Below are 23280 nucleotides of genomic sequence, written 5' to 3'. Positions count from 1 at the left end.
TCCTCTTATCCTGATCTATCTTTTACGTCGTTTGCAATGATAACCCTCCGGCGTGTTCACGACGGCTTCTCTCTCTAGCTCCAAGGAATCGTCCTTCGCTGCTTCTCTCTCTACCATCATCAAGGACAGTTTGACACCTTCTGAAGGACTCTTTGTCTACGTAGCTTTTACTTTTCGAGTTTTGAAAGAAAAGGCTTTTGGGCCTTTACTGTTTTACTACTGGGCCTATTTCTATATTCCCTTTCATTTTTTTTTTCTCTTATACGTTAAAACCTAACAAAACCCATCTAACTGTACTTGTTTAACTGTATAGACTAAATCGAATGTTGTAGTTCAGGGTAGCGCAACAACACGTTATCCAAGGCTCTTAACTTTTGATGAGATTTCTTTAAATCATTAATGCAATGACATGGTTAACTGAACTTCTGTAAAGAAAAAGTATAGATGAAATACTTTAATCTTCCAATCGAAAAACTTCTGTAATTTGTTTTTAGTTGGTACACGGACTATATTACATTACTATATTATGCTATTGTCTGTGGTTCGGAGTAAGAAACTGCCCTTTACAATCTTATTGCATCATTAGAGTCAAGAAAATATAATTCTTTGAATTAAGCTGATAAAACCAGAATTCCCCTAATTAAAGAACAGAAATACACACATTATAACTTCAATTAAAGGGAAGCAGCATACCTGTTTTTTAACATGATTGAATTTCTAAAACATTATTATGATGAGTATGAGATATATAACTATATTTTTTTCATTAGATATAATCTATGTTGTCTTTCATTCCTTTGTTATTTTTAAAATATCCATACACACATGTTAACTTGTCTTCTGCTCCTTTAATGATATTTACACACTGAACTAACCCTATTAAGCGTAGCGATGTTTTTGAATAGCAGTGATATACTATAAATATGTTAAAGGAGAAAGGAAAAAGTTCATGCTTTACAGTTTTGTTTGATTGATTATAAAATGATTAAATAGCCTGAAAGATATAGAAAGAATGTGTCATTTGAACACATGCTATTTGCAAGCTTTTCCTGTGAAACATATGTTATTGGTAGAAAATAAAGGCATAAAGGAGTTCATTCCACACATCAGGTACACCAGGGAGGCACCAATGTATGCAATCTGCATAACTTTTTGGGTTTGCTATCTGTTCTTGTGTTAGAGAATTCCACTGCTTCCTATAGATAGATGGGTGTCCTTCTTTTCTGTATTCTGAAAGTTGTGTGATGTTAAGCATTTGAACATTCAAACCAATTTCTTTCAAATCATCAAGCACATTCTCCACCACACGCATCATTTTAGGGTCAGACCCCTTGCCCCAATAACCTTCTTCTGCAATCATATCAGTTTCACTGTAACAATTGTTACCCTTTCCAGCTCCCCATTCCTCAGCCCTGCATGCAATTCTTTTCTTTTCAATAACACAGCTAGTACATTCATAGATTCTGGTATGATCATTCCTTTACTATAGCTATGATCTGATAAGTAATTTTGCTTCAGTCTTGTGGGTAATGGGATGTGGACAACAGCTAGTATGAAGCATAGATTTCAATATTCTTGGAACAATTCGCTTGTGAAATGATTTGAATTTGATTTTAAATTACTATGAATGTTATGAATGAGTAGCATACTGAATTATCAGTTCGTAGTAATATGTACTTTCTATACTGAATTTAACTGCAGCTGAATGAGTTTTAGTTTTGAATATGTACACAGATACTGCTTTGAATATTAGTTTGAGTTTTGGTCGCTGTAACAAAACAATTTCTCTTTAAAATAATTATTCAAAAAGAAGTATTTTCTCATAAAATCAGCTCTCAAAAAATTAGCAAGATAATTTTGTTTTTTAATGGAAGCATTTCGACAGCCTGAATTAAAAACAAATAGTAGAAGGTCATTGAGGGTTGCAAAAAAGTCAAACGGAGATAAAAGTTTTCCCATTGATTACTCCGTTGTATTCTTACACAATATATAGAACAATCACTAAAAAATCTTTGAAAAGTTTCTACGAATATAAAAAACACCTAGCATCAATGGGTATTTAACGAAAAAGCAAGATAACTTTGCTTTTCGTAGAATCAATACAACATATTCAAAACGTGAAATTTGAGTTTGAAAATTCATATATAATTACTTCTCAATGTTTGAACATGTAGGACATTTTTTACGCGAGAGGGCTCCACCATAGATATTTAGGATAAATTGGCCCACCTTCATGTGCATAAAATTGTAAATGTAGTTTCCTCACTTGAAAGAATTGTATGCGACAAACATAAGTTTGGGTTAATTCTAATAGGTCTTTTGTATGAAAATTATTACAAGACTATACCAAATAAAACAACATAAGTTTAATTTATATAAGAAATTTCCAATTTAAGACAAGATTTATAGATTTTTTTTCTTATACATTGTTTTACTTTTCAATTTCTAAGAGTTAGATTTCTCAAAAGAATAAATTAATATTTCGTGGCATCAATTTTGTCACTAAACTCATGCATTCTGGGGGATGAACTTGTGCAATGGATATAGTTCTATATATCATCAATGAACAAATATGATGGTTATGTTAATGTGGATACCTTTCATGAGTGGGTGACATGCTAACGAAAAACAAACGGGTCTTGTTGCGATTGACATGTACTTCCAACCAATCGGACCACGTTCTCAGGGCCATTTCATAGACTCTCAACATTTCCACACCTTTGTAGACACCATCTGGGTCTCCAAATGATCCCCACCTGCTTGTTCAATTAACAATGTCACAGTCAAAATCAATTTGTAAAGTGGAGTTGGATGCATGATTATGTGTTGAATAGTACAACACAACCCTACACAATCATGTCATGTGGTGGTTGGAATTGAAGTTAGAGCTGTTGGCATGCAAGTTGATGAAAGGAAGTGATGGTTAGGTTAACCCCTGAACTTACAGAACATTCATGACTGGCCTTCTCCACCACAGATATGTATTGAAAACCAGAAAATCTGCATCTGTCCAATACTTTGCATGTTTTTCTATTGCCTTCACTCTCACTGTGCGTTCTACCACCTTATGGTTTACTGGGTCATCTGAGTTCGATTCTACAAGCAACGGGGACCAATAGTGCTCAATACTTGCATTGTATTCCTTCATTAAACATGTTAATGAAACATGTATGTCAGAAACATAGACAATAATAGGGTTATGTACACGAGTCCTAAGCTTAATGAGGACTTACTTTGGCCTTGAAAATGTTGAGAGAAGCATTAGCAGTGGAATGCATGGATTTGAGGGTTTTGGGAAGTATAGAATCAACAAGACAGACCATGGAAACCCATTGGCCTCTGACGAGTGAATCCCCCACAAACACAAGTCTCTTGTTCCTTAGTCTTTCAAGCAGTGCTGTGGCATTGAACCTTATTAACATAGAAACAACCACATTCCACAAACCTTAAAAACTATAGCCAAACCTCATTAGTCATATATACCGTATAACAGGTATATATAAAGTGAGACACATGATGAAATTGTATTTTTTTCTTCTGCTATGTCTGTGACCTAAAGATTGTTTAAGATCATAAACACTTAATAATTATCTTATAGAACAGACCTTGGAAGATCACAGTGGTGAGGCTGCCATCTCCAATTCTGGTAACTAAGGTCTTTTCTTCCAAACTTCTCACAAGCCAACTGATCTGACATGAAGCTGCATTGCTGCTCTTTGTACAATGGATAAGATTGGTTATCAAAAACCCACTTACCAGAGAAGAAGTCACACTTTGATGATGATGATGATGATGAAGAAGAAGATGATGAGAAGGAAGAATTACTAGAGGCATTTATGGTGGGAGATAAATGTCCTCTATCATGTCTTACATAAATGGTAGTAGTGAGAAGTAGAAGAGTGGTTAAGATGGCTACAAGAGAATGAAAGGTGTTTCTAACTCCCCAAGAACTTCCTCCTACCATCACTTGCTGTGTTTTTGCCATTTTCATTTTGGCTTCTTCGTTTCCACAGCAACATCACTTCCTCCTTTTTGAAGCTTCGTTGCAATCGGTTGGTGAGAAAGGTTTGTATTCTAGCTTAGACAACTTGTCCACTAGTAGGTAGAGTATGTTGCACTTCCAAGCTTTTCTTATTCATCATATATTCCCACTCAAAATGGTATCATATAAGTATTTGATGGGGAAAAAAAAATTATGTTAAGAATGCAACCAATTTTGTGATGGTTAATCATGGATTTTAGTCTTTATATAAAAAAAGTAATATTATTTTCACACTCAAAAATTTTACCCACATTTTACATTCATTATTTCTTAACAAGTAGAAAAGTTTATTTTTTTAATGATCAAAATACCCCTAAAAATAGTTGTCAACATGTTCAAGTGATGTAAAAAAAAAAAGACATTTTCCTAAAAAAAGAACTTAGTTAACTTCTTAATTAAATAAAATTTTCCAATTCTACTTGGTTTGCTCCATAATAAGTACACGGATTTTCCAACTTCACTATATTTATAAAAAAAAATGGTGAAGATACTTCACTTTTATTTATAATTGATAACAACGTTCAAGCGAGAAAATTGTCCCCAAAATTGAAGTGAAGGGTTAGAAATAGATTCTAATACATTCTATTATTACTTAAAATGTATTAAAACTATAAGATCAAGTTTTTCAAAAATAAAAGTGAGTTTCATAAAAAATATATACATATATATGTCAACTTTCATAAAATTTAACCTGTTAATGAATGCTCATATTATTTCTGAAAAGTGAAAGAGTGCATATAATATTTGCAGGGTATTCGGTGTGAGGTTGAAGAGAGTGATTAGTTAGAGATTTGGAACTTAGGTTTTGAGTTGATAAATTAAAATAAATTAAAGCAGCACTTTTAGGTTTTTATTGTTTGCAACTTTTATATGATATGACTTAGATGCAGGCCCAGTTTAACGATAGAAATAGCTTTAGGTTGTGTTGTTGACGTTTTCACCAATCGATAACATTGCTTGAAGTAAGCTCGAAGCCTCGTTGTGCTTTCCACATAAACCAAATTAAAAATCAACTAACAATTATTATATAATAATATTTTTCTCAATATCTTTTCATCTTGTAGTGGATAACAGATCAGATATCCTTCAGATTAAATTTATTTGGTTTTCTCCCATGAATGAAAGATAAGAAAGAAAAGGAAATTGAGAGCCAAAAAAACAAATATTAAGAAATGCACAATTTTTATAATAAAACTTTAGGTAGGTTTATGAACTAAAAAAATATGGCAAAAGAAGAAAAAAAAAGACGGAGACAAAGAAGAAAATTTAAACAAAAACAGTAATTGTTGCATGAGTATAGAAGTTAATTAAAATAAAGATGTATACTCTTATACAAAACACCAATGAAATATGAGCTCAACCATATAAGGGATTGACACTACTCTTTACACAAAACCTTGAGATAATAGGTTAATGAATCTTTCACCTTTATATAATGTTTTACTTTCCCATTTCTATCTAAGGTAGAATTAAGACTCACACTTAGATTCCCAACAATATATCAAAGCCAAGTTAGGCTCATATGAGTTCATATTAATGAAACACAGTTACGTGAAACTCTTCGTCAGAAAAACTTTTGATATAGAGATCATTGTACTCATATGAGCCTAACCTAGCTCTGATACATTGTTGGAAATTCAAGTATAAGTTTAAATCCTACATTAGATAGAAATGAGAAAGTATAGCATTATATAAAAGTGAACGACCCATTAACTCATTATCTTATTTTGGGTAGAGGGTGGTGTCAATTCCTTATGTGGTTGAGTTTAGATCTCTTTAGTATTGTGTCTTCTAGATGAACCTCCTTCTTAATAATTTTTATAAATAGATGTACTATGCTTTCTTCAAGTAATGAAGCACGCTTTTTTTTTTTCTTCCTCTCATTTCTCTTTGTTTTCTCTTTTCTTATTTTATTTTTATCCTGGATTTTTATTATTTTTTAAAACAATTCTTCTTACAAGTTCTAATATTTTCAAAATCTTTTAAAAATTCTTGTTGTACTCTAAGAGATTTGTACATATACTACAATAAATCCTTGTGATCATTCACGCCTTAGAATCATGAATGAAATTTTCCATCATATACAACGGTTGAAGTGCTTTTTTACGTATAGTAATAAAATATTGGATGAAGGGTTCAATCAATTTTACTTGATAAAGAGGCAAAACATTTTTAATTCACTTTGGTTATTAAAGACTTTTGCACTTCAAAGGTATTCACTTCTTTTACAAAGCTTTACTTTTGCACTTTCCTATACACAAAAACTTTCACCATGAGTTACAAGGTTCAAGGCTCAAGTAACCTGAAGAAGAAAATCCTTATGTGAAGAAATTGAGCAGTTACTTGTAATCTAACACAATACCATTTTATAGATGCCTCTACGTTAAAATTTAGTTATATATAATAGTATATTCTTATCGAATATTGTCGTTGAATTTTTTACATATTATCTCACCACAAGCGTCCAATCTAGTAAAATTTGTTTGGATTAAATTATTATATATGCATTTTTTAGAATATGGATTAAATAATATTGTGGATCAATTCCATGCTAATAAGGGGTAGAATTAGCCAATATTTTGTGAGTTATTCGAGAAAATGAGGAAATAGTCACACATTTATAGATCTGTTATAAAAATTATTTAGAATTTATGTGATAGATGGATGGGAATAAGCACACTACACCATAACCAACCAAAGCTTTTCTAACATTTTTACCTAATAGAACTAACTGCAAGATAGAACAGTGTGTGAAATTGACATAAAAAAGTTATATTATATCTTTTTTTAAACTTCCACAAACCCAAATCTGTAATTATAATTGTTATTTGAAAAAAACCAAAACATTTATAATAATTAAGTAAAGAATGAAAATTTTAAAATAAAAAAAAAATTCTAATATTGAAGAAGATGACAAACCTTTGTAAGAAAAATGAATTTTAAAAGTATTTTGTAGGAAACGAGAGGGTTGAGTAATGTTAAAGAATAACATATATATATATATATATATATATATATATATATATATATATATATATATATATATATATATATATATATATATATAAGTTTAAAGTATAAAATTATTTTTTATTATCAATGTATTTATTTAGCTCTTTTATAATAAGTATTATTTATTTGTGTTTGTGATAACTTTATCATAAATTGAGTGAGTCTTATCATGTTTTGTTTTAATAAATTTTAAGTAGTAAGAGTTATCTCTAACGTAAACTTATTTAAAGAAATTTCTAGAAGATGTAATTAGGATAAGAAAACAACAGAATGAGAGTGCATAAACATTAGTAATGCGAGAAAATATCAAAGATAATATATCAAAACAAATTGAGAAAAAAAAAATTACTTTAAAAAGATGTTATAAGTTGATTGGAAGAAATGACTAAAAAATTTCTTACTCGGTCCATGTTGAGTGAAAGCTACTCACTGATTAATATTCAGTGTTTCTAAACTCATCAATACTGATATTAAGCATCTATTGTCAGGTCTACCTTGAAACCTCTACCTAGAGGACCAAACATGTGAAGACTAGTGAAACTGGCCAAGTCCATCATGCAACCACAAACTCAAAATGACATTCACAACATTTTATAACAACGTCAAATTCAAGAAACAAGAATCAAAATAAAATGAAAGAGCACATCACATCATGCAAATTCAATGTAGCCTTTGCAGCGAAATAAAATGACAGAGCACATCAAATTCACCACGAGTTTGCAACACCAACCCATACCTTGGGCTTTACCTTCCTTGCTTGGTCATGTCTGCTCCAAGACTTTATTTCTCCCTTTCCTACTGCAATTCCAATTCCTTCTCATCCTATTATGTTTTTTGGAATGGAAGTGAATTAGGGGTTTTCATTATACATTTGCACACAGTTCAGTCACACAGAATGACCTTATCTCGTCACAGACCTCCTATACTGGCCTCACCCTACGACAGTGGAAGTCCTGGTCACGCCGTCACAACATCGTCGTCACAACACCATAGTCACACCAACACCGTCGTCACACAGCCACAACATCGTCGTCAAGTCGCCACAATTTCGTCGTCACGTCACGACAGCAACCTCGTCAACAAACACCTTCGAACAACCACCTCGCAACAATGTAATTCGTCAACTACCACCCTCCTCACCAGCACTATCCTGACGTCGACAGCGATTGAAGAAATAGGGATTCTCAATGACAAAGGAAGATGAAATTGACGAAATTAGGGTTCTGAAGTGAGAGAGGAAAAATTGGGGGAAAGCTTGTGCGAAAACAAATTGGGAGAATGGGAGAGGAAAATCCCAAATTCTCATTTCATTAAGTCGATGCTTATACCAACGATCGTAAACCTTCGATAAACTCAATGTACCATTACTGACGGTCAAACACCTTCGATAATCAACCACTTAAGTGATCGCCGCTACATCCTTCGATAAATCAACTTTACCGAAAACCTAAAAAGTCATCAGTATAATTCCTTTATAAATTCTAACTTTTCCTGTAGTGCGATGACTATGGTTTCTATTACTAAAATTTCATCAGGAAACTTTTCTCTCATTCTTTCTGATAGTTGAAAATTAGGAATACATATATATATATATATATATATATATATATATATATATATATATATATATATATATATATATTATTAAGTATTAAATGTTAAAAATTACATATATTTTTTTTGTCTCAAATATTAAATATAAATAAAGAAACTATAATCACATAACTATTAAATAAAAATATCAAATAAAATTGGATAGAGAGGTTAAATATTTATGAAAATAAAAATAATTAAATGTGTGTTTCTATGATATTAAGGATAAAAAAAAATTCATATAAGCTTCGTAGATTAATCAATAAAATAAATGTGTTTTAATAATTTAATACAATACGGGGATAAGTATGATGATGGGGACAAGTATTGAGATGGGTATGAAATCGAAGACTAAAAATAACAATGGATTTGGGTGAGTGGAGGTTTGATTATCTCATTCTCTTTTCTAAAGTAAATTCATCTTTGTAACCAATATGTATGATATTTTGTCTCATCATCATTCTCATCCAATAACGAGTTTATTATACTCATTCCTTTATTGCTTTAAATATTAATTAAATAACTTTTCTTACAAAAATAATGAGGATCACAATAAAAATATATATTTTATCAAGTATTAAATATCAAAAGGATACACATGTTAGAATTGTTAACACCAATAGATCTGAACTAAGAGATGGAGCGAATTGGATTAAAAATTTTAGACATTTCTCTTCTTTAAAATTCATAGTAAGATAGCTATTTTAATGCTTTTAAAGATACGAAAAACAAGTGAAGAAAATGAGGCAAAAATCGTGTAAAGATTTATATTGGTTCAACTCAATTGAATCTACGTCTAGTCTTCTTCCAAATAATCTGAGTTTGGAAGGATTTTCATTATAATGATCCAAAATTTATAGATATACAAGTCTATCTAAACAATATTAAACTCTAACAATCAAGAATGACCCTTTATGATGATGCTACATACAATCACTTATATCTCCTCTCTACACAATAAGTACACATAACAAGAATTAAATATATATATAAAAAAAAAAAAAAAAAGAATAGACCTCAAGTGTGGATGTCACACTAAAACCAGAATAAGTCACCATTTAACCACATTCAACCATGCTTGAAAGCTTATTGTCTTGATTTCCAAATACTAAGATCTTTGATCTCCAAAAATTCTTAGTTGTTTTTCTTTCTCCTAAAATTTGAGTTCTGGATAGCACATTCATTTGCACATAACTGAAACCAAACTAATTAATATATAAAACATCTTATTAGTGTTTTTAATCAATTATATTTTAATATTATCGATTAATAAATATTATGAGTATGTTTTTTTCATTTTAATAGATTATGTTAGTTTAATAAGAATTAATTAAAGCTTGACATTTTTAACTTCTTCAAGATAACTAAGACATCATAAAAAGAATATATTAAACATGTTATTAATAAGTTTATTCTTCTTCTAACAACATATATTTTTTCCAATATCAAATATCATAAAAGAGATTATAATTATATAAATATCAAATAGGAATATCAATAAATAAGATCAAATAATTGTAAAAAGAGTAAAAATGATGATATATGTGCTTTAAAAATAAGTTACGGATTTAAGGACCTAAGAAAAGTTCATATAATTTTTTTATGTCTTTTATTTTAAATAATTAATTAAATATATTTTAATAGTTTAAAATAGAGACGTATATAAGGATATGATATGTATCAGTAAAAAGACGAGACAAATATGTTTATTTTTATCTCCATTCTTATGTTTAATTTAAAAAATTAGACATTATATATATTTTTTACGACATCCATATCCATATGAATCATTCCTATGTTTCATTTAAAAAACTAGACATTATATATATTCTTACGACATCAATATCCATATGAATCATCTAACAAAGTTGGTAGCTTGTTTATTTAGCATCCCTAATTAAATATTAATATAAAATATTTGAAAAAATTAATCAACAATAATAAAGATTTAGTGGTATATCTTCAATTAAAAATTAATAGCAGTATCACAATTTTACTATAGAAATTAAATATTTAAAATATGTGTGTGTGAGAGAGATATAATATATTCATCAATTTTACATGTTAATTATTTAGATTCCAGTCATATTTTCCACATCATTATCCCTTCAACAAATAAAAAGTCCATCACTGATTTAACAATAGATAGTAAAGTTATATTTCACGTCACCTTTCATTAGTTAAAATTAATCAAAATAGTTAGCCAAACAATCAATTTTCTTCATATTATTAAGGAAAAATAATTTTTTGACATACCTAATGTCACACCCCATTTAAAATACCCTCCTTAGTGGGGTACATGTGTCACCGTCCGGTTCTCCCCTGGTGAGTGGGAGACAAACTCTGTCAAACTTTTAATATCCTTCCCTCGTGATCCGTGCAGTATCAGCATAGCAGAGAAACCCCAGGGAGTGGAAGTCAGGTGTCACGTTGAAGTTGGCCAACCGTTCGGACTGGAGGCAGTATATAAGGTGGGAATGAAATCTGACGCCACTTTTGCATGCAATCTTCTTCTTCTTCCTCAAACTCAACTTCCTGAAATCTCAAATTTTTCTCCTTCTCTCTAAAACCTCCCTACCTTCTCTCTAAAATTCTAACCCATTTACTGTTCCGATCACCCTTCAGATCACGTCTGAAGACTCCTGGTGGGTTCCTCTCTCACTTAAACCGTCCGGTTTCTAGCTTGAATCAGACTTTGGAAAGCCTTAGAAGGGATAGTTCCTACCAACCTACTTTCAAAGACTTAGCTGGAATTAGAGGTAAGGGAAGCTTATAAAGTTTAATTATGATTTTCTGTATGGTTTGAATATGTGCCTGATTTAATGCATGTTTGATATCTAAAGTATGTTGCTTGATTTCTTATGATTGGAATATGGTATGTTGTTGTATGAGTTGTATGATAAGTATGAACTATAAATTCTACACTGATAAGAGTATGTATGAAACTTAGAGAAAATGTGAGTCTGAGATCGAAGGTCATTAGGACCGTTCGGTCCTCCCTTTTCCGTTCGGTCTGTTCGGACTGATCGGCCTAGTGTGTTTACTAGACTTAGTTGATTTCCTTCAATTATTTCATCGACATATACTTAAGAACGTTGGTCGTAAACCAAACGTTCGGCCTTACAAGTGTTCTGCCTTAGGATGGCACTTAACATATGAAACTTACAAATATGATATTCTTCCTTTGACACCGTGCGGTCACTTAATGACTGAATGGTCTAGTGAACCTTTAATTATTGAGACGCCCAGTTTACTTGATTAAAGTCCTTTTTATCCTTTCAAAGAGTTTCTTCTTTCTTAATTCGTTCGGTCGGATAAGTGTTGGTCATAAACCAATCTCCGACCATGATTTAAGCTTATTTTATAACACTCTTTGCCAAACCGTTCGGATGACTATCCATTATCGTCACTTTCTGAGTTATGGTCTCATTCTTTGCTAAACTATCCTATCAACCATTTGACATTCTTCTGTTATTCAGTCCTACCTTTGATATGACCGTCCGGTCACTTACTTGAATTCTTGGTACTCAGCTTCCCCTTTTGATTTAAAACGTTCGGTCACTATTGGTTATGATTCGGTATTGGGTATTTGGTACTCCTCTCAACACCCTAACAGTTTGGAAGTAATAATGAACATTGGTTGAATTTGACTAAGTAAGAGAATTCCACTGGCGGAGTAACTCATAAATTTGGTAGTGATTGGTAAAGTATGAATGTGGGAATGACTCAGGTGTCGTCCTTGATCCTGATATTCCGTGAGGGCGTTTCCTCAGGTAGAGGAAGGCCACTCATGTGTGGGAATGGCAGGAGGTCCGCGGTTATATGAATAGATAACCGTTTGAGGACTAACCTCGGGTGGCAGCTGATAAGGGAAAGCAGTTACTACACCACACCGGGTGCTAGGGACGACCGAGCTACATGTTCATACCGTCCGGACAGTGTCTTAGTGGTCGGTCATGATTTAAGGAATATAGTATGCTTGTATTGAAATTGTACGCTTGCATGATTGACTGGTTTGAGTCTGTATGTTTACTTGTATGACGAAATGATAAATTAAATTTACATAAGCTTACCCTTATTTGTTCTGTCTTTAATCCATGTTATCGTTCGGTGTTCGACCGTCCGGATATTCACTCCGTTGCAATGATCATCCTTTTGGGTGTGAGCAGAGGGCACTTTGGAGGATACTTTAGAAGCTTCGTTGGAAGACACTCTGGAAGATGCAGTAGAAGCCGTGCCCGAGAGTTATGCAGGACCGTCCGGTCCTTAGTGTAGTTGTTTCTCTTGGTCTTATATTTTGTAGATGTTCTGTATAGGGAACTTCTGATGATTGACCGTTCGGTCAATGAACTTGGTCTAAGACCGTTCAGTCAAACTTGTAAATGTTATACTTAACTAAACTGTTGTACAGTTTTAAATTGAATGCTATTCTCCTATCTCTTTCACTTCTATGCTTATTCACTACTGTTCTCCTTTATTGTTCATGTTGACTCCTGAAAATGAATTATAGCTTTGGTTATATTTATTGGGATGTTACACCTAACTTTTTTAAATTTATTTGATATTATTCTTCTCTATTTTTTATTTTCTTCTTTTTTAAAAAAAATACAAAAATTTATATTTTTATAATATTTTATCCTTATATTTTATATCAAATAAATATAAAATGTGTCATAATATTATTGTTTATTACTAATTCTATGCAATTTTAAGCACGAATTTAGTGATCCACTTAATAAAAAATTACTTTTTAGTTTTCATTTAAAATATTCTTTTTCATGAAAAAATTGACCATTAAATGGTGACAAAGTTGTCACGTGACAACAGGGTTAGATATACACCAATAGTTTAAAATAAAATTGTATAATTTTTACACTTTTTAAAAAATAATAGAATAATCCGAGACACTTGTGTGCATATATAAACACACTTGTCATCATTTACATACACATGCGAAAGTCCAATGAATGCAGAGAAATGGTGGTGTCGTCCTTTAAGAAACACAAAAATTGAGATAACCATGGTTCCATGAAAGAATCTTATAAAATTAATTGGAACATCATATGTATGAATAAGTTTTTGAAAAAGCTAATAATAAATAAATGTTTGATATTGTACTTGGTACTTGGCAGGCAATTGGTACAGTTCAGAAAGGAAGAAACACAGGCTGCAGCCATATTGATATCGTATGGTCAATTTTCCAGTTTCAAAATAATGCAGCAATAATGGAGCTATCAGCCTCAATTAATGCTTTAAAAAATCAAACGTCAGAGAGAAAGATAGAACTCAAAATTCAAGATTCAAGAAAGCAAGTTTATTTCAATAATGGCTTAGAACATACAATAGAATATTATATACACAAATCAAAGCTGGTACCTTTTCTTTCTTTCTCTCATCCATCTTTTTCGTTTTTATTCCTTTTCTGTGTGGAGGCTTTGCCCAAGATGTTTTCTTTATACATCTCTATCTTTTTCACTAAGGAAACAGTTAAAACTTGTATAAATTTTTAAGACATAAGTTTAATGGCTCAAATAATCTATATAATCTATGAAATATCCAATGACTTTTTACGACAAATATCATAGTTTCTTAATCTCGATTTCAACTTTTATTTTGGTATATTATAAAAAAAAATTAATAGTTATTCATTGACTTTTTTTAACTTATTGAAAACATATTTTAGAAACAAATTTGTAAAAGTATATATGAGTTAAAATAGATCATTATTTGAATGTGACGAGTTTAACTTTATTTTTTGAGTCAATTATTTACTAAGTCTTTAAAAGTTATAGATGTTTGTTGATAAGTTTTTAAATAGCTTTTTTTTCTTTTTATTTGAGTTTATAGAAATTTTGCCCTTAGCAAGTTAGTTTTTTTATATCGTTAGCTCTATTAAAAAAAGTTTAGACAATGGAGAAAGTTTTTTGATGGTGGATTTCCTCGTTCCTAGTTAGTAATATGTAAAGTTTAATCGTTTGTGAAGGTTAAGTGAGATGATTAAGAAACTTAAAAGATTCATTGTCTCATATGAAATATTTATTAAAAAATATATTATATGAAGATTATTTACTTTATGCAAATATTGTTATGTATGTTTTTTTTATTGTTCATCAATTACAATAAAACTAGTGTATTTTTGTTCATTAATGCACTTATTCTGCCCCAAATAATATAAATAATTATCAATAACTATTTTCTTATCTTTTTGTACTTTTAAACTAAAATACTATGTCTAAAAATGCTTCAAATGTATGCAACAAGAAGATAAGAGATTTTCATAATCATAAAAGGTGTGAGAAAGGAGGGCATTGTAAGGAGAGAAAATTCCATAAGAGATGATATATTAGCAGTGAAGATGAGGATAAAAGAGAGCAAAACGATGAGAATGAATGAGATGAACGTAAACATCATTGCATGACCTATCATTGATAAAAACTGAAACAATGTTGAAGTAAACAAGTTGTGAAATGGTGGGGTGAAGGAGGGCTGATTAGGGCACAATATTTGTGAAATGCGAAGTACTCTAAAAAAGTTATACATATTGCATTTGTTAGTTATGCTCTAATTGGAACAAATGTAGGATTACATGTTACATTGATTACAACCAATGTAATATACATGTCATTTATTACATTGAGTTCCTAAGGACTTAACTATAATAGAAGTAGATGGTGAGGAACCAGAAATTGGTGAAGAAGATGATGAGGAGGAACAGTGAATTAGTGTGGAAAAGGGAAAGAAGGTTAACATTAGAATATGCTTAATGCGCACCATGTTAGATACCTTATCTAATGAGAAAATTATGCAACCAAAGTTAATTAGTCAGAATGATGATATTGATGTATCCAAGGGTACGCATCTAAGACAATAAGGATATCTAAAAGTTCAAAAGGTGAAAGAAAACAATGATGGAGAAGGTGCATTCCACCTCTTCATGATAGTTCCTATTTTGGCTTCGTTGAGTTAGAAATAGGAATGTGATTGATTGTCTATGTTTAACTTGTTATAGTAAGAATAATGTAGAATGAAGACCTTTATGAAAGCACATAATATTGTAGGGTGCATATAATCAAACAAGAGCTTGAAAGTGAATGATTGACAAAAAGTGAAGATAAGTTAAAATTCTACATTCTAATTTTAGGTTTTTCTTATTACCTTTAAAAGGAGTTTGGAAGTGTGAAAAAAAGGCTAAAATATGTAAGAAGCAAGAGAGATAATAAAAAGTTATTATAAGGAGTAATATGGGTATGTATTTGAGTATGCTTATAAAGTATTAAGAAGAAATCATGAATCAATTTGTGAGATAAAATTCATCATTATACTAGGCTTTGTGCCTCAATTTAAAAGATTTCATGTTTGTTTATATGCTTTGCCAAAAAAAAAAAAAAACAGGCAAGTTGTAGGCTTTATATAGGTTTAGACATATCCCTCCTTAAGGGTTATTTTGGTGGTCATTGTTGTTGGTTGCACACAAGACATAAACAACAACATTTATATCATTTCTTATGATATTATGGTTATAGAGAATAAGGAAAACTAGAAGTTAATTTGAATTTTCCTAAAAAAGGACACGTGTGATGATATCCATAGCAATTGGAATTTTATTAGAGACATGTAAAAGGTATATTTAGCTTTGTGGAATATATTATTTATAATTATCTCGATAATTAGAGAAACTAGTAAACATAACATTCATATTGTATAACTTAGATAGATTTGTTAAATAATACTTTTATTTTAAGTCAAGAATGACCTAAACAAAACTAATATTAGTGGAACTTATCCAATTAGTAAAATATTGAACTAATATAAAAATAATTATGTATCAATCCTGAAGTATATTATGAGACTTTGGGAAAATCTAGTTAATAAACTATCATTTATTATTTTAATTGTTTGTTTCTCAAATCATGAGCCAAAATTTTTAGCATAATATCAAAGTACAAGTAATTTATTATTATAATTTGTTCAAAAATATACAGTGAGACATAATTCAACCTATATTCTTGTGTTTTTTATTTACAACATGTTTTGAATTATTCTCATTTGTTAATTTTTTTAAAGTAAAAATAAAACAATAATTTGAATGATTCACAAAAGAATTTTTGTAATTACCAAAGAAAATAAATTTGTCGGTGAATCTAAATTTATCGACGAATTTAGGAATTCAAATTACAGATGAATAGTTTAATCTGTAAATTAGAATTTGTATTATTAAATCTTGTTAGTAATGTATTTGATGGTTCCTTTTGTTAGTAAATTTTGTTGATAACTTCTCATTATTAAATTCATCAATAAAATAAACAATAAAAAAATTTCCAAATCTGATAAGTTTATTTTTTTTATATTAGGAGGAGACGAGTAAAAAAAGAAATAAAAAAGAAAAGGATAACGAAGAGGAGAAGAAATAAAAAGAATTGTGTACATCAGTAATATGTGATTTTCTTGTAGTGAATTCCGTAAAGAAAATTAGATTAAAATAGACTATTGTTATTTATGACATTAACTTTCAAAATCAGATAAATTGTAAAAACATTAATCAATCAATTAAAATTAAAAAAATATTTCACTGTAATTTTAATATATGCATTTATATATAATTAAAAAAGTTAAAAAACCAAATATTAGAAGGAAAACCCGCTTTTTGGCAATGTAGATTAGAATTTTCAGCTTATATTCTTTTATGGTGGATCAATTCAACACAATTCATTTTTGGAAAAAATGAATGAGAAGTCGGGCCGAAAGAGTCACTTCTAATCATCAATTATAAGTTTCAATGACAATAAATATTTTACTTTTTAGTGGATAAATATATTATAAAGCACTCTGAATGCCTATTTATTTAATATGAATATTAAGTTAAAATTCACCCACAAAGTCTAACTATATAAACTCTTACAAGTATGAAAAAGGATAGGAGGATATTCGAAACGAAAGTTTGCATTTGTGTGAATCCGATAAATTTGGAATATTAATTATATTTTAAAATTTTTTGAAAAAAAATATATATATTTATTTAGGGAGTGAGATGATGAGCATTTAAAATGTAGATAATTGATAAAGCAGAAGAGGACAAAATAAAGGGTGGGTAGAGGATGCAGTACAGGGATGATATGAAGAGCATCTATTATCTCGTGTAAATGTTAACTTATCACCCACTTGCACACCAACTTGCATAAACCGACGACGATTCGGTGATTATTCAAACAAACCAACCCATGCTGCACCACATTTCTTTTCTCTTCTTTTTCTTTTCCATATCCCTTTCCATCTAATTAAATAACAACCACTGTGTCTCTCTGCTGCAACTTGCACCCTTTTTTTCTCTTTCTTTAACCTAATTATAAAATATTCATCTTTCAAACCTCCCCAAAAAAGTCACAATACAGCCGAATCCAGCTAGATACCTCTCCACTGTTCATTCATTTTTCTCTCTTTCTTTATTCCTCTAAATCTAATTACCTTTCATCCAACTCTTTTTCAAGGGATAGCAGAATTCAGGTAACTACTTACAAAGGTACAAAACAAAACACTCGGTCAATTTATGGCACCATAAACCACAACATGGCGTGATTATTTCATCCACCTTTCTTTCTTTCTTTCCAATTTATGCACTTCAAAATTTACCACTAACTTCTGGGAAGATGCATTTATGTTGATACCTTTTTCCGCTTGGTAATTAAATTGTCATTAATGGAAAAAATCATGTACACGTGACAAATGGATCCGTGCACAATTTCACCCAAACAAGTCAGAAAGTGAAAGCACAAACGGAACCCATGCTGCAACTTGCATCGCCCCACAACTAGCCATCGTCACATTCGCCTTAACTTCTGGGAAGCTCATATCAAAAGCTCTGCATTTCATGTGGAAACTTGCAATTCACATCACCAACACCTCCTCCTCCTACACTACTTTCCAATATCATCAATTCTCAAACAACAACAACTGCATACTCGCTGCAATTCTTATCCCCTCCCATCACATTTATATGCATTATAACAACCTTAAGCTTCTAACTCTGCAAAATTATTACCAAAATCACAAACACCTTCTCTTCTATCAATGTAACTGATACCAGATATTGCAAATTTGCTCAGGAGATTACAAACAAAATGAGTAAACTTTGATGTTGCTCATACTGATTATGGATTATAAACTATGGATAAACATTTCTACAATTGTATTCAGGACAAGGAAATTAGTACAAAGGGAACCAAGATTACACTAACATTACATAAATCCTTGTTTCATTGTTCACTTTCTCTCGGCAAAGAGAAACAGTAAAATCATCATACAAGGGTAAAATTAAGAGAAACTCGGGGTTTTTCTCAGGTGACAAGCTCACACAACATTGTGATATTAATCAAAAAGTATACAGCAGCTACTTAATGGCTAAATTACAAAAGGAAAAAGGTGAAAAGCCGAAAAAGAGTGAATGGAAAAAAAGAAATACGAACAGTGTTTGAAGTTTGAGGTTCGAAGATTGAAGTCACCGTTGTTGATGATGCAGTTTGGTCGTTCGTGCCAGATTTTCAGCGAATTTGGCGAGGGATTGGAGGTTGCAGCGGAGGATGGTATCGACGAACACGCGCGTGTCGTCGGTGGTGTTGCCGGGGGGGACGTCCACGACGTAGGACTCGACGACGACGGTGCCCGCGGCGGAGCGCGGGTGGAGGGTTGTGACGGAGCGGTAGTTGGAGAGGCGGTGATCGCCGCCGACCATGCTGAAGCCAATGACGTGGCGCTCGTCGTCGAGGACGTCGAGGCGCTCGGTGCTGACGGCGGCCGGGAGGCCGGAGATCACGCGAACCTCGCGGAGCGTGCCCACGTCACCGTCTCCCAGGATGACGTGGCAGCTCTTCACAAAGTGCTTGTAGGCCTGTGGGTTGTCGAAGCGCCGCACCACGGACCACACGGTGGAGACCGGCGCCGCGATCTCCTGCACCACGGCGGAGCAGCACTGGTGCGGGGACACCGCGTGGATGTGGTGGCGGGCCACCACGTCTGGGACCGCAGCGGTGGTCGGAGAGAGAGAGGGATTCGGCATTTTTTTGGATTGAAGAAGGTTTGTGACCAAAGAATAGAATGGTTTGGTTTTTCTTTTTCTTTTTTTTTTTTTAAAGAGAGAAAAAGAGAAAGGTTGTTGTTTTAAAGGGAATAGAGGGAAGTTAAGTGAAGTTGGAGGGACCAAGGCACAAAAGAGGTTTCAGTTGCTTCTGCAGTTATTGCTTTATTATTTATATGTATATGAAAACATTTATACAAAGAAAACAATTTTTTATACAATATTTTTATTTAAATAATTTTACTCTTTATTCAACAACAAAAATTTCACTATTTAACATATATATGTAACACTTATTTTTAGGTAGAAAATTGAGAATTGTGTTTTTTATTAAATAAAAAATATCTTATTTATTTAAAGATAAAATTATTAAGTTAAATAATGAAGTTAAAAAAATGTATTCCTCTGTATAAAAATATAGGTGGCGGGATGATTCCTAATTCAAATCACGCATAATTTTAATTTTTTTTTATGAAATGTTTATTTATTAAAGTTATATTATTTTAATATAAACGTGGTTGTGTTACGTATGTGTATGTCAAGTTGCATAAAAGAGATAATGTACTCTCAATTTTTTTTATTTAACTTTTTATTGAGTTGAATTGCTGATAAAAATAATTTTTAATTATAAGTTTACTTATTTGTGGATTGAATGATTAATTTGAGATGAGAGAGAAAGGTTCGGCGGCTGGGATTGTCAATGTATGAAAGGTTATTGGAATAATGTGAGATGATAATACTAAAACAAATCTCATTTTCAATGTCTCAATTCTTCTATGATTTTTCAACATAATTCTATTTTTCTTACGAAATATAAGGCAATTAATGGAGGTTTTTACTTCAAGACATTCAGAATCTTTAACCTAAAAATGTTAAGAGGAATAGTAATAATATATATTTCATGATTAATTCATTTTATGTTCAATTATTTTTCTTCATTTCTCGCCATAGAAGTGAAAATTGAACATAAATTTTATTTTATTTGGTGAAAAAAAAATATAAATATTAATTATTTGTAAAACATTTCATCTAGATTGTAGATAAAATCGATAGATGAAATTTTGATAAAATTGTTTTATTGTGTTTGGCTTCATAGTTGTTTTAGTAACTTTTAGTTTACTTCAATAAAGTACTTTGAGGATATCTAATAAAATTAGCTGAAAATATAGTTGAAAGTTGAAAGATTAAAATTAAAAAGATAGACAAATATTTAATAAAACTAAGTGCAAATTGTAAAAGGAAAAATAAAGATATGATTAGTTCTAGAATGAAATCTTAATATTATATAATTACATATTTTAATAATTATTATATAGATTATGAGATATTAAAGATTTATGGTTAGGTGTGTTTTCTAAAAGTTTTATTCTCTTCTTCCTCCATTTAGTCGCATTGAAAGATTATCTATGTAAGATATTCAGATGTTAAAGTCATTAAAAATTCATTTATTAGGATAATTAATGTGTATTAAATGTAAAATCTACTTATTTACTCTAAATCTGTATTTGTAGTTTTCTAAATAAATTTTGGATTAATGACATCTAATTCGTGATAATCACACTTTACTCTAAACTAATTTGTATTAGTGATAATTTTGGAGTATTCAAATACCATGGTACAATCATACCATACAATTATAATTTTATATTATTTTAATTTGGTTTAAAAATGTAAACATAATTTTTTATATGAATTAAGTTTCAAGTAATATCTCTGTAAAAATTTTCGTTATACTTTTATATAACTTTTATTTATTAATAAATTAATGAATATTTTATTAAAATAAAATAAATAATTGAATAATTAAGACAATAATAAATAAGTCTAAAATTAAATCAATAATAAAAAAGTATAAAATAAAAAAATAATAAAAAAACCCGACGTTAAAAAAGTTGCCTTTTAATAAAATAAATAAATAATATTATCAAAATTTTATTTACTAATTTCATCTATAATTTAAATAAATTTATTAAACACATTTATATTAAAGATGTTTCTGGTCTTTAAGTTGAGATTTGAAATTGATATTTTTTCTTGTTCTAAAAATTTAATATATTTTAAACCTTAAACTTTAAAATAATAGATATAGTTTTTTAATCTAATTACATTAATTGTTTGAAATTTATTAACTAGTATTTTAAACTAACATTGGAACTGTTTATATAATTTAACATATACAAACTTAAATATTAATATTAAAAGTGGTTGAAATCAAGGTATAATAATTATATTTATTTATTTTTAAAGTTTGAATACTAAAAAGAAGTACCAAAATTTGGGATAGACAAATTTCAATTTTATATTAAAATTTTGAAACCAAAACTATATTTGATCTTTTTTTCATCTATACATGAAATAAAAAAATTACAGGTGATTTAAAAAAGAACCAAAAGGAAGTACAAAATTGAAATAGAAGAAAAAAAAATAATACTATTTAGAAATAAAATGATTATCTATTCATTTATTATTTTGCATCTAATAAATTCATATTAAGAATTTAGTTTGACAACCTAGATAACTTAACTTTATATTAATGAACTTAAACGTTATTATAAAAAAAAAAGTGTTATGAAAAATATTCATTAATTTGTAATAAATATATTTTTCAAACGATATCATATATATAGCGTTTAAGCTAATAAGATCTTAGCACAAATATTTTCTTTCGTATTTTATCGACATTGTGATATTATAGAATTCTTTCTTTTGTTATTCATATTTTCAAATATAAATATATTTTTACGCTTTTAAAACACATACTTTATAACTAACTTTAATAATATATATGTGTGTGTGCATCGAATGTCAAATATAAATCTATAGACATTTTACAATAGGAATAAATTTAAATTTAAATTTATTGTCCAACTTTAAATGATAAATCATTTAGAATAATGTTAAAATATGAAAAGTGATAGTTATTTAAAACATATTTACTTAGATATAATTTATAGTTAAGTAAAATATATATTATTTTATCTTATTTTATATTCATGAATTATTTTAATAACTAGTTTTACTAAATATTTTAATCTAATTAGTCAATTAAAAATATTTCGAATTCTAGATTCCGAATTTGAAATTTTGAACTAAACGTTTGCTGATTTTCGCAAACACACCCTTAATTTGATCATTCAAGCAAATTATCGTTTATTAATTGCTAGAGTCTAATATAGGTGGAGTTATTAATAAGGCTTTAAATACCATTTTGTTTTCTTTCCATCCACTCCCTCCAATGATCTTATCAAAATTGCTTCTGTATGCACCATTGATGAAAGTTCTTCGTAATTGTATTCTTCCAAATTTGCAGCATTTTTTACTCTGAATATAGTTTTTAATGTCTTGATTATTTATCCTTATAATAATTAATTCATCACTCATTTATAATTTTAACTTCTTTGCATTTTATAGTTCGAAGTAATTTATATCTTCTTAATCATTTATCAATTTTAAATAGATCGATTATATTTATATATAATATCTTATCTCCAATCTGAAGATAACATAATTAAGCTCAACTTGTTTGATTATTTAATGGATAATATTAGGAGAATAACATCCAACA

General features: G+C 29.9%; 2 protein-coding genes across 3 annotated transcripts; both read right to left on the bottom strand.

Annotated features, from left to right (window-relative positions):
- Positions 1–917: 917 nt before the first annotated feature.
- Positions 918–4019, bottom strand: LOC106758823 (protein trichome birefringence-like 34). Of its 2 annotated transcripts, none has more exons than XM_014641812.2 (5): positions 3606–4019; positions 3234–3411; positions 2946–3142; positions 2598–2756; positions 918–1412 (listed from the first exon to the last, which is right to left on the bottom strand). In XM_014641812.2, exons 1-5 carry the CDS (start codon positions 3989–3991, stop codon positions 1064–1066), a joined length of 1269 nt encoding a protein of 422 aa, XP_014497298.1. In that variant the 5' UTR covers positions 3992–4019; the 3' UTR covers positions 918–1063. The 2 variants fall into 2 exon arrangements, with proteins under 2 accessions (XP_014497298.1, XP_014497300.1); XM_014641814.2 differs by having other exon boundaries at positions 3234–3397; positions 3606–3951.
- Positions 4020–18751: 14732 nt separating this feature from the next.
- Positions 18752–19864, bottom strand: LOC106758610 (abscisic acid receptor PYL4). Its single transcript, XM_014641538.2, has one exon. The coding sequence runs from the start codon at positions 19695–19697 to the stop codon at positions 19140–19142; it is 558 nt and encodes a 185-aa protein (XP_014497024.1). The 5' UTR covers positions 19698–19864; the 3' UTR covers positions 18752–19139.
- Between the last annotated feature and the right edge of the window lie 3416 nt (positions 19865–23280).

This window comes from Vigna radiata, chromosome 4, assembly GCF_000741045.1.
Source record: "Vigna radiata var. radiata cultivar VC1973A chromosome 4, Vradiata_ver6, whole genome shotgun sequence".
Classification (NCBI taxonomy): domain Eukaryota; kingdom Viridiplantae; phylum Streptophyta; class Magnoliopsida; order Fabales; family Fabaceae; genus Vigna; species Vigna radiata.
Note: the sequence above shows the minus strand (reverse complement) of the source record. Positions and strands in the feature narration are given on the sequence as shown.

Excerpts from the sequence above, each read along its gene's own strand:
- LOC106758610 (XM_014641538.2), bottom strand. The coding sequence starts at position 19,697 with ATGCCGAATCCCTCTCTCTCTCCGACCACCGCTGCGGTCCCAGACGTG.
- LOC106758823 (XM_014641812.2), bottom strand. The coding sequence starts at position 3,991 with ATGAAAATGGCAAAAACACAGCAAGTGATGGTAGGAGGAAGTTCTTGG. Across the intron at positions 3,412-3,605 it reads CACCACTGTGATCTTCCAAG|GTTCAATGCCACAGCACTGC; the intron begins GTCTGTTCTATA and ends TATGTTAATAAG. Across the intron at positions 2,757-2,945 it reads AGGCCAGTCATGAATGTTCT|GTGGGGATCATTTGGAGACC; the intron begins GTAAGTTCAGGG and ends TTGAACAAGCAG.